Source organism: Schistocerca gregaria, chromosome 2, assembly GCF_023897955.1.
Source record: "Schistocerca gregaria isolate iqSchGreg1 chromosome 2, iqSchGreg1.2, whole genome shotgun sequence".
Classification (NCBI taxonomy): domain Eukaryota; kingdom Metazoa; phylum Arthropoda; class Insecta; order Orthoptera; family Acrididae; genus Schistocerca; species Schistocerca gregaria.
In genome coordinates, this window is record NC_064921.1 from 316,958,584 (window position 1) to 316,971,306 (window position 12,723).

Sequence of the window (12,723 nt, forward strand, 5' to 3'; positions counted from 1 at the left end):
ATAGGAAAGCCTTGAACCCCTTCCATTAAATTTAGTTACTATTAAGATTCTTCTACAGGGAGTGCAGTGGAGCTGACGCTGAGATCATTTAGTATTTGGTTATATCATCGATAGTCTCACTGAACTCTTCTGAATTCTACATGTCATGTGTGGTCTGGCGTCTCCTTACCAGCAACAGGTCCCAGGTTCAAAATAGTCAATTCCCTAAAAAACACGCTCAGAGCGTCATTGCGCGAAAGTGGTAGGGAGACACGATATAGAACAAACAGACACCACCATGAATGTTTAGAAATGTACCTATTAGATATTTGCCCATCCACTCATTACTTGCGCACACTAAGTTGACGATTCACGCAAGAGTTCGAGCAACCTGTGTGCATTCGCACAGACGAAGGTTAATGGCTGGGTAGCCTTTAACTATATATGAAGATAGTAACTGCTCTCGAATGAACAGATACCATTGATGACTGTGCAGCTGCTCTAAAATAAATGATAATTAATTGAAACCCTCAGCTGCCGACAAGTGTTGTTGATATACCTCGATGGGGACAGCTGAAAATGTGTGCCCTGACTGGGACTCGAACCTGAGATCTCCTGCTTACATGGCAGACGCTCTATCCATCTGAGCCACCGAGGGCACAGATGGATAGTGCGACTGCAGGGACTTATCCCTTGCACTCTTCCCGTGAGACCCACATTCCCAACTGTCCATAATCTACATACATAATGTACCTAACAGATATTTGCCCATTCACTCATTACTCGTGCACACTAAGGTGACGATTCCCATAAGAGTGCCTTCTATTGTAGAACAGGTGACAGATTACCTAAAACATTTTGTGTCATGCCACACCATTGTTTGGAGACTAATAGTAGAAGCCAGAATAGGGAATTACCAACCCATGAGTAGGCTGACATTAACACCACAACACAAAGACTGTTGAGTTGCGTTGTGAGTGGGAAGCATGGGCTGCTGATGAATGGCCTTGCATTGTGCTCAGCAATTAATCACAGTTTTGCGCCACTCCAGGTGACCATCTTTGGTGACCATAGCAGTCACCAAGGGAGAGGTCCCATTCTTACACTGGTTTCGAGTAGCACGACGGTATTTCTCCTGCCATCATGGAGAAGAACATAACTGTTAGTGATTGAGGGAATTCTGACAACACAACGGTATGCCACATAGATCTTGCATTCTCATTTGTTACCTCTCATGTGACAATACTGTGGTGCCAGTTTTCAACAGGATAATCGTTGTCCATACATGGCTTGTGTCTCTATGAACTGTGTGCATGATGTTATGACACCCTTCCCAACGGAAAGAGTGCATGCGTACAGGCCAGAAGGGGAAGTAACGTCTTACTGATAAGTGGGCTCTTACTGCCAAGTACATTATGAATTTGACTCTAATTTGTAATCAATGAAATAACATCACATACCCTGTCAATCAGTGAATTTTCATTTCGTTTTCTCCTTGTCTACTTGGTGCTTCATTTTTTTTACCAGGCTGTGTACATTAAACCATTACACCTCTTCAGCGTACTGATACTTCAGTGACAACCATCATATTCTTTGTCTGTGTGTTCTCTGTAGCTGGGACTTGCATGAACGATTGTGTCTGTTGTAAGAACTGCTACTTGTAGTGACATCCATAATACTTTTTTTCTGCCAGTGTATACTAAATGTAATATTATTTCCCTGGCAAGATTTATCTAAATGAGCAATGTTTCAGTACAGAGAATGAAAAATTCTGATACTGCTCAAGTATTTCAGTTGTCAGGCGACTATATTCTGCCGCCCTATCAAAATTGGAAGAACACCTCCTCCATCTGAATCCCATTGTATGCAGTAATCTCCTTAATGTGACAACAGATTAAGAAATTTAGATTCCTCTTCTGCTTGCTGTGAGGAGCTTTGGCACAAGAGATTTTCTTCTCCACTTAGTAGAAATATCTTATAGTCTCTGTTACCATATACTTTTTTAATTGTTTATGTTTTTACTAGGAGTATAAAAAGACATTTCACCACCACAGATTGTATTCTTTGTTATTTGTCTTTCCTCATTAGAAAACGTCTGTCGCTTCTGCCACAGCAGGAGAATGCTGCTCACAGGGACTCACTTTTGTTCCTGATGCTCTTGTTAAAAATAGATAAAACTGCAATCGACACTGGTGGTGCTTTGTGTATAATACCACATGTTATCTTCTTACAGCTGTCCAATATTTATTTCAGATGGCCAATACCATTTACCTATGGCAGCAATGAGGAAGAAGGAACAGAGAGAAAGGTATATTTCTCCATAATCCGGCACACCCCTGGCAAGCACTTTACTGAGTTTTCTGCTGTAGTTCTAACCATCAGCAGCAGTGGTCCCTACTCAGGCCTCCACAGTGCCCCAGTGCACAAAAGCTATCCTGTAAAGGATGCCACTATTAGGCATGTTCTGTAACAGTAATCTATACAGGCACGATGAATACGAGGGTGAGTCAAATGAAAATCTTAAATATTTTTTAAATATTATTTATTGTGCAGAAGCGGTACAAAGCTGTATCAATTTCCAACATAGTCTCCCCCATGCTCAATGCAACTCCTCCAGCGCTTATAAGTGCATAAATTCTTTTAGAAAAAAAATTCTTTTGGTAGTCTGCACCACCATTCATGCACCGTGTTCATTAGAACGAAACTTCTTTCCTCCCACTGCGTCTTTGAGTGGTCCAATCATATAGACATCACTTGGGGCAAGGTCTGGTGAGTATGGTGGATGAGGGAGACACTCAAAATGTAGGTCTGTGATTGTTGCAACTGTTGTACGGGCAGTGTGGGACCTTGCATTGTCATGTTGCAAAAGGACACCTGCTGACGGCAATCCACATCGCTTTGATTTGATTGCATGCCGCAAATGATTTTTTAGGAGATCTGTGTATGATGCACTGGTGACAGTGGTCGCTCTAGGCATGTATTGCTCCAAAATGACTACGTCCCAAAAGAGAGTCAGCATAACCTTCCCTGCTGATGGTTCTGTTCAAAACTTCTTGGGCTTTTGTGATGAGCAATGGCGCCATTCCTTGTTCGCTCTCTTCGTTTCTGGTTGGTGGAAGTGAGCCCAGGTTTCGTCCCCAGTAACGATTCTTGCAAGGAAGCAATCACCTTATCGTTCAAAGCGCCAAAGAAGTTCTTCGCAAGCATCAACACGTCGTTCTCTCATTTCAGGAGTCAGTTGCCGTGGCACCCATCTTGCAGACACTTTGTGAAAATGGAGCACAACACGCACATTGTGGTGCGCTGACCCATGACTAATCATAAACATGGTGCAATGTCATTCAGTGTCACTCTGCGGTTTTCCTTCACTATGGCTTCAACTGCTGCAATGTTCTGTGGAATCACAAGTCGTTGTGCCTGACCTGGATGAGGAGCATGTTCCACTGAAGTCGCACCTTTGCAAACTTCCTACTCCATTCGTAGAGTTGCTGTTGTGACAAACATGCATAACCGTACTGAACCTTCATTCGTCGATGAATTACAATAGGTTTCACACCTTCACTATGCAAAAACCGAATAACAGAACGCTGTTCTTCCATGGTGCAAGTCCGAAGTTGGGCGGCCATCTTTATACTGATACTGCGACGGTACTTGTGCTTCTGCACTATGCTGCCACCTATACAGGCACGCTTACCAACTTACAGGATAACGGCGCGAAATTTCGATTTGTTATTACAAATGTAAGGTTTTCATTTGACTCACCCTCGTAAAAATTCGTGGGCTTATGTACGCGATCTGTTGTAGAAGTACATGCGATGTTGTTATGATCGACATATTAATGTATGTGTTGTGGTTGGCAGGAGAGCCAACACAGGGTTACTAAAGGAGGCTGAAATGCACGCGTTTTAGCTCACACAGGCTGGCGTGAGGTCTGGAACATGACCAGGGAATTAGAATTGAGAAAAACGGACGTAGCTGGTGGAATACTTAACTTTAATCCATTAATGACGAACGTCGCTCTTGACGATACATGGTTTACAATATCAATAGTAACAGATAATGGCGCCTTGCTAGGTCGTAGCAAATAACGTAGCTGAAGGCTATGCTAACTATCGTCTCGGCAAATGAGAGCGTATTTTGTCAGTGAACCATCGGTAGCAAAGTCGGCTGTACAACTGGGGAGTGCTAGGAAGTCTCTCTAGACCTGCCGTGTGGCGGCGCTCGGTCTGCAATCACTGATAGTGGCGACACACGGGTCCGACGTCTACTAACGGACCGCGGCCGATTAAAGGCTACCACCTAGCAAGTGTGGTGCCTGGCGGTGACACCACAGTATGTACTGTACTTGAAACGTCCACCTGCAAGCTAGTGTCCAGTTAAGAAATTCTGACTTACGGCACCCCAGAAGCATTTGATACTTTAAGAGAGACGAGAACGAATAAAATTTTGAAACCACTGGTCTCCAGTTTTCAGTACTATACTGCACCGTGTTGGATTACATTATTCTAGTGGAGAGGGAACTTATGATACAGTTTCCATTTCACATCAAGTAGGAATATGTTTCGAGTATCTTTCAAGTGAACAGAGGAAAACGAAGGGTTTTCTGCATATGGCAACAGTTACTCTGCACAGTTGAAATGCTCATGCAAAGATAATACAGATTCTTCAACGATCTCTGATATTTTGTAGCGGCGTCGTTGAGAAGAACAGATGGTAAAGTTTGAGAATTTCAGGATTAATTAACCAGTAATGAGACACTAAAATTACTTGGGATTTTTTCGCGTTTAGTTTTACACTGAAGAGTCAAAGAAACTGGTACACCTGCCTAATATTGTGCAGAGCCCCCGTGAGCACGCAGAAGTGCCGCAACACGACGTGGCATAGATTCGACTAATGTCTGAAGTAGTGCTAGAGGGAATTGATGCCATGAATCCTGCACGGCTGAGTACGAGGAGATAGAAACCTCTTCTGAGCAGCATGTTGCAAGGCATCCCAAATACGCTGAATAATGCTCATATCTGGAGAGTTTGATGGCCTGCGGAAGTGTTTAAATTCAGAAGAGTGTTCCATGGAGCCACTCTGTAGCAATTCTGGACGTTTGGCGTGTCGCATTGTCCTGCTGGAATTGTCCAAGTCTGTCTGAATGCACAATGGACATGAATGGGTGCAGGTGATCAGGCAGGATGCTTACGTACGTGTCCTCTGTCAGAGTCGTATCTAGATGTATCACGGGTTTCATATCACTCCAACTGTACACACTTCACAGCGTTAGAGCCTCCAACGGCTTGATCAGTCCCCTGCTGACACGCTGGGTCCATGTATTCATGAGATTGTATCCATACACGTACACGTCCATCTGCTCGATACAATTTGAAACAAGACTCGTCCGACTAGGCTACATGTTTCCAGTCAACAACACTCCAATGTCGGTATTGACGGGCCCAGGCGAGGCGTAAAGCTTTGTGTCGTGCAGTCATCAAGGGCACAGGAGTGGGCCTTCGGCTCCAAAAGCCCTTATTGATGATGTTTCGTTGAATGGTTTGCTCACTGACACTTGTTGTTGACCCAAAATTGAAATCTGCACCAATTTGGGAAAGGGTTGCACTTCTCTCATATTGAACGATTGTCTTCAGTCGTACTTGGTCCCTTTCTTGCAGGCTCTTTTCCGGCTGCAGCGATGTCGAGGATTTGATGTTTTATCGTATTCATGATATTCACGGTACACCGCGAAATGGTCGTACGGGAAAATCACCACTTCATCGGTATCTCGGAGATGCTGTGTCACATCGCTCGCGCGCCGACTATAACACCACATTCAAACTCACTTAAATCTTGATTACCTATCATTGTAGCAGCAGTATCCGATCTAGCTGCTTGTGCCAGACACTTGTTGTCTTACGCAAGCGTTGCCGACCGCAGCGCCGTATTCTGTCTGCCTGTTTATACATCTCTGTATTGGAATACTAATTTCTTAGGCGCTTCAGTATAGTTACAAATTGTTCATTCATTTGTACACTGAATGCAGGTCGTCGTTTTTTATATGTTCAGGCTCGGCGTCTGAAGAAATCTACAGGTCATTGGCATATAAATCATAATTACAGAAGTACAGGCCGAACGAGATGACATTAACATACAGGTAGAACAGTAACGGGACTAGGACTAAACACTGCGACATTCCTGAGAGAAGATGCATTCCAGATGACATTTCTTTCCAACAGGCAACGTACTATTCCTCTATTCTATTTTTCAAACCACTCCAGGGAACTATATGATAGTGGGCAGATGTAAAGAGATAGATATGCTGTTATACAAAAAGAAACGTCACCGTCGATTGCTAATTATTATTGTAATTTCTTTCCTTTCTCAGACGTTATGTCTGGTTAAAAATGGAAAGTGACGCGGACCTTGATTAAGCGTGACTTGCTTTTAACTGTACAGTATATGTTACATTGCATTTAGGAACTTTCGGGTAATTGAACATGTATCAATAATTACAGATTTCTGTAGTTGTATGTATACGTTTGGATGTAGCTGTATTGCGTTGATGTACTGGTAGATATTGTGTGGTATAAATCCTGTAGTTGATAGTACAATTGGTATAATGTCAACTTTATCCTGATGTCACATGTCCTTGACTGCCTCAGCCAGTTGGGTGTATTTTTCAAATTTTTCTTTTGTTTTCTTCTGTATATTTGTTGTATTGGGTATGGATATTTCGATTAGTTGTGTTAATTTCTTCTTTTGATTGGTGAGTATAATGTCAGGTTTGTTAAGTGGTGTTGTTTTATCTGTTATAATGGTTCTGTTCCATTATAATTTGTATTCATCATTCTCCAGTACATTTTTTGGTGCATACTTGTATGTGAGAACGTGTTGTTTTATTAGTTTATGTCGTATGGCAAGTTGTTGATGTATTATTTTTGCTACATTATGATGTCTTCTGGTGTATTCTGTATTTGGTAGTATTGTACATCAGCTTGTGATGTGATCTACTGTTGCTATTTGTTGCTTGCAAAGTCTGCATTTATCTCTTGTGGCATTCGGATCTTTAATAATATGCTTGCTGTAATATCTGGTGTTTATTGTTTGACCCTGTACTGAAATCATGAATCCTTCTGTCTCACTGTATATATTGCCTTTTATTAGCCATGTGTTGGATATGTCTTGATCGATGTGTGGCTGTGTTAGATGATACGGGTACTTGCCATGTAGTGTTTTCTTTTTCCAATGTCCTTTCTTTGTATCTGTTGATGTTATGTGATCTAAAGGGTTGTAGAAGTTGTTATGAAATTACAATGGTGTAGCCGATGTATTTATATGAGTGATTGCCTTGTTATTGTTATTATTATTGCGAGAGCATCAGGAGCAAATGTGGGCCCCCATGTACATCGTCCTCTTACGTTCCCAGATACGAGAAGAGAGCTTCCAAAGCATATGGTGTGGAACAAAGAGGGCAAGACTGGCAGAGAACAAACTGATGATGTCTCCATTTATTCTGTGCCTTTATTTTCAGAAAGCACATTCCTCACTCACTTTCTTGTATCCACGTTACAGTAACTCTCTCTGTGTTTATAAAACACTTATTTCGACTGACAGTCATTGCATCCAGATGGTCACTGACGATTTGTTGGCAGGTGCTGGATGACAGTAATATGCGGCGGCGATTCCGTGTGAGCAACTACCAATCGGCAACCCGTGTGCAGCCATTTTCGGCCACAATGCCCATGAGCCTCAACCCCAACTGGAACGAGGTCCGCTTCAATCTGGCCGACATCACGAGGCGGGCCTACGGCACCGCCTACGTCGAGACAGTGCGCGTCCAAGTGCACGCCAACTGCCGACTTCGGAGAATCTACTTTTCCGATAGGCTCTATGCAAATGATGAGCTGCCTAAAGATTACAAGTTCTTTCCCCGAGTCAATTAATACGTAATAAAATATAAATGATGCACTTGCAACAAAGACGTCTACTGGTTCACATTTCTTACATCTCAGATATGCTTGCACCTCACTCAGTGTGGCGCAGTAGGCACGTATGTAACGAAGCAGGGTTTCCCACTGCTATCCTGTTTTGGTTTTACACTCCTTCAGTAACTTAGTTAAGCAATTAACTTTCATTTATTTTCATTTTCACTACTCAGATTCCGACTACAGATTCTGTGGCCTTCAGCCTCATAGCACAGAATGCAGAAGTAGTTTAAATAAAATTCCCCTAGTAAAATCTATTATTTCAGTACATTATAATGTATATTCTGAAAGTAATGAGCTAATTAGTTTTATTGGAAATGCATCCTATTAAAAGTTATGGACAATAACGTACATTGCGCAATACATATTAAGTAAAATTCGAGTGAGCTAACAGAACGCATTCAACTATAAGACTGCATCCAAAAGAAAGACTAAATTTTACTGATTCCAGCAAAGTGTTTGCATTAACCTAAAGTCTATTAGTTAAATAGATATTACGACTTCAGATCTGTAGCCTGTATGACTTTCAGTGCCAATTGTGACCAAACTACTGAATAATTCCGAGAACCGTTTTGATACTTTCGCTACACATGTTTTTCTACGTAAAATGACTCCAGTCTCAACTTTGTAAGTGCATTAATTAAGAGTTAAGAAAATTTGAATAAGTAAAAATTATTGTTCAAGAGGGCTTATAAGTCAGGAATACCCACTGCGGATGTAGTTAGTTCTGCGTATTGAAATTGATATAGCTCACTCATGTTATTTAAGTAATAAAACCCAATAGTTAACTTCAAAACCAATTAGAAAGGATCATTTTAACCCTGGGAGATTATAAACTATAATATATTAACAGAAATAGTCAAATTTTCAGGCACTCGTCTATATAAGATCCGAGCTGGTGCAGTTCTCAGTTAGTTCTCGGTCAGATTCTCATGGAGCAAAAGTGCGGCAAGTCGGTGCCGGAATGTGATGTGATAATACTTGAAACAGAAGCTTAACTTTTCCGGCCGGTACCAAAAAAGTGTAATTGTATTCGGCTTTGAGCATTTAACGCGTATTGTGAACATTGTTAAGGATTGGATGTTTTTGGCCTACCTAATGTGACGATTATTAAGTGTAAGAGGCCTGGTCACATGAATACTGTGTGTGTGAGTGATAACAAATAAATCGCACTGTGGTTGTCGTCAGTGTTCAACAATGAATACGGTCTTGTCTTTTGATTTTGGAAAACATAATGTAGGACCCTGGCTTCTTAATTGCAGTGTGATTTAGGTGAGACGGACGCCACTACCGAGAAGACAATATCGAATAAGCAAAGCAAGGTAGGCAAGGAACACTGCGCACTATCTACTGTGTGAGGAAATGTTTCACTACACCCGGTTGTGACGTGACCTTCAAGTGGCGCTAATACAAGGATTCAGCCTGGCACGTTACATGTACCATACCAAGATATCCAGTCTCATGTTTATTTCAGTCAGAGATCACTTTTCAGTACTCTCCTAATAAGCCAGAATTTGTCTAATGTTACCGTCGTCACCATAAAACGGCATGGTAATTGGAGAAAGTAATGTATTTTGCAACTCTTGTAGGAACTTGGGCTCTTGAAATATTGCGAATGAAGTTTTCAGCCAGTGACCTTGATCTTCCCAATTATTTCTGCGCTTTGGTGAAGTGTAAGAATTTCTGTTGTGTCTCTAGTCTCTGCACGCAGCAAGATGGCGCAGCGATAAGACACCGGTCTCATATTTGGGAGGTATTCATTCAAATCCTCGTCGAGTCATCTCGATTTAGATTTGCTTGACTTCCCTAAATAGCTTAAGGAAAATTCTGGGATGATTCCTTTGAAAGGATAATGTCAAATTCCTCCACATCCTTCCTGGATACAAGCTTGTTCCCTGTCTCTGACGGCTTCGTCGTCAGCAGTAATTCAACAGAAATCCGCCTTCCTATTTCCAGTTTCCGCTGGGTGATGGTGTTGGTATCTTGGTGTTGTTATCATATCGAATAGTTGTTTGGAACCCTTTGCGATACAAGACACTTTTCTTAGAGTGTCCCTACTGGAGTTTATGTTCTCATCTCGACTAAACAAGCTTGTGACGACTTACTCTGTTCTTTTTTTGAATGTTCTCTAGATTCCGTTAATCCAGTTTGGTAAGGGTCTCTCAATCACTAACAGTATCCGAGTTTTGGTCTAACGTGAATTATGTAAGCTACCTCATGCCTAGGTAGATTGTATTTCCCTTAGGATCATCCCTGAAAAATCTAAGTCTGACATGTGACTGCCCTATACCTCAAAACGCTCTTGATTGATATTTGTGGCCTATTGTCAGCTGTGACTGATTGCGACTTGTGTAGTCAAGCAATGTCTGGTGTTTTCAACAATTTTCACACTTTACATTACATTTATTTGTGTTTATCGAAAGTTGTCAGTATTTACATCAAGCACTGATCATCTGCGAGTCTTTCTGTATTTCATTACCATTTTCCGATGATGTTGCTCAGTATTCACAGTTGTGGGGTTTGTGATAAGCCTTAGCGAAATAAAAAAATATTTTTAGGTTACTTAAATGTATGGAAAATAGCAGTGGTGCTACCACACTACGTTATGGTACGTCTAAAACTATCTCGCTTCTAATAGTATCTCTCAATTATGAACAACATAATAACTAATTAGTTTTGTTTACTCGGATGTTTTCCCAGCCACATACCACTTCCGATATTCTGTAAAAACGTACGTATTTCACTTGTGGAGCAAAACTTTATCAAAGGCTTGCTAGAAATAAATAACTGTGGCATCAGTCTAAACTCCAGTCTCTACAGCCCTCTGGATCTTGTGAACTAACGATGTGAGGTTTCACACTATCGTTACATGTGAACCTATGTTGATACTTACAGTGGTGCTATATAGTGACCAAAGAGTGAACGCAAAATATGTTGTTTCTAACGTTTGTCTCTTAATTAAGCTGCAAATTAGTATAGTGAACTATACAAGATAAATGATTGTCCGCAGCTCGTGGTCGTGTGGTAGCGTTCCCGCTTCCCGCGCCCGGATTCGATTCCCGGCGGGGTCAGGGATTTTCTCTGCCTCGTGATGACTAGGTGTTGTGTGATGTCCTTAGGTTAGTTAGGTTTAAGTAGTTCTGAGTTCTAGGGGACTGATGACCATAGATGTTAAGTCCCCTAGTGCTCAGAGCCATTTGAACCATTTTTGATAAATGATTCATCACAAAATTCATCCACAATATGGTAATAAAGAACAATATAAGTAGTTACAAATTACACATCAACTGGGGCATTTAGACAATATTTGACAGAAAGAAGACATTAAACATGGGAAACGACGCTCATATTTCAACTATCAGTGTGTGCAGTTCTTTCATTAAGAAGATGCAGAAAGAGAGGTCTGTGCGTGTGTGCGTAGTTGCTTGGATAGGTGGGTGAGTGGTTGGGTGGGTCGATGAGTGAGAAGTGACACAGAATAGTGTTCAGTATGACAAATGCACATAGGCCTAGGTTATGATATTTTGCCTGAGTTTCTATTGGATGAAAATGATTCATATAACTTTTAATAGAGATCGTGGGTAGAGCAACATCTGGTTCTAGCAATGACCAATCCCTCACGAGTAGACACAGTTCCGTTCCCAAAACAAATATAATATCTAGCATAGTAAACACGTGCTTGGAAGTGGGGTAGCAGTGAAAATGTAAGAATAGGAAAGCGGCATCAAAGTACAGTACAGAAAGATTCCAATGTCTAGGTGCCAGTTTAACAAATTACTTTAATGAAATATTAATTAAAGTTAACACAAAGTAGACCTTGTTGCCTAAGGGGAGTACAGAGATCATCTTGTAAACGAAATTATTTTATCGAATTTTCGCGCCTCATTTCACATAAATGTTGCCCCGACCGGTTTCAACTACTTACAAGGTCCAGTCAAATAAACACCAGACAGATGGAAAAAGTAAGTAAACCGTTTACTATTTCAGAAGTAATCGCTATATCATTTAATAGATTCATCCCACTGTGAGACATGACGGTCCATGCCTTCATGGAAAAATGTATGCAGTTCCTTACAGACTCACGATTCTACCCAGTGTGCAGATATAAATATACAAAAAAATTATTAATCGAATTAATTACAATATTGTCATGTTTGATTTTCAGAATTTTGCAGCGAATGAATTGTCTTTCACTTTTAATTTACTGATCTTGTAAAGTATAAGTCAGTGGTGGTGTAAACTTACGTCGATTTTGCTTGCTTTAGGCCGTTGAGATTTACGGAATTTGGCTGTATGCTTCTTCCTTCGCCATGATTACTTCTCATTTTTGACCGAGAATACAATACCGATTTTTATCGGACTTCCTCTTCAGATCCAGGAAGCTACAGTGACATGACAGAAGCATAGTGTGCGGAAGAAAAGAAAACTTTCGTGGTTTTGCACTAAATGAACTTCGACACATCATATTTTCATAAAGATTATTATTCATGTAACACAAGGTCTACTACACACTTCTCACAAGAATATGTCTTCTCCCCACGAGAACTAAAGACTGAATCCTCTAAATAACTAACAACAAAAAATTGAATGGAATTTCCATCATTTGTCATTCGCCTTCCGGCGTAGCAAAATAAATCTTTTCCGACGCTTACAGCGGTGGCGCTAGTGATTATTATCATTGGTTTTAAATTATTGTCGTAGGTTGTTAGGGCTTTTCCTTATGGACCTATACAATTGCCCCCACACTGTGCGGTGACTTGAAATGGACGCGCACAGT

General features: G+C 41.1%; 1 protein-coding gene across 1 annotated transcript in view; it reads left to right on the forward strand.

Moving 5' to 3' along the window:
* LOC126336944 (cilia- and flagella-associated protein 20-like) overlaps window positions 1-7,940 on the forward strand; it is a 38,156-nt gene extending 30,216 nt beyond the window's left edge. The window contains exon 3 of the mRNA XM_050001123.1: window positions 7,614-7,940. Coding sequence (XP_049857080.1) covers window positions 7,614-7,904 — 291 coding nt within the window. The 3' untranslated portion in view covers window positions 7,905-7,940. The remainder of the gene's footprint in view (window positions 1-7,613) is intronic.
* Window positions 7,941-12,723: the final 4,783 nt, after the last annotated feature.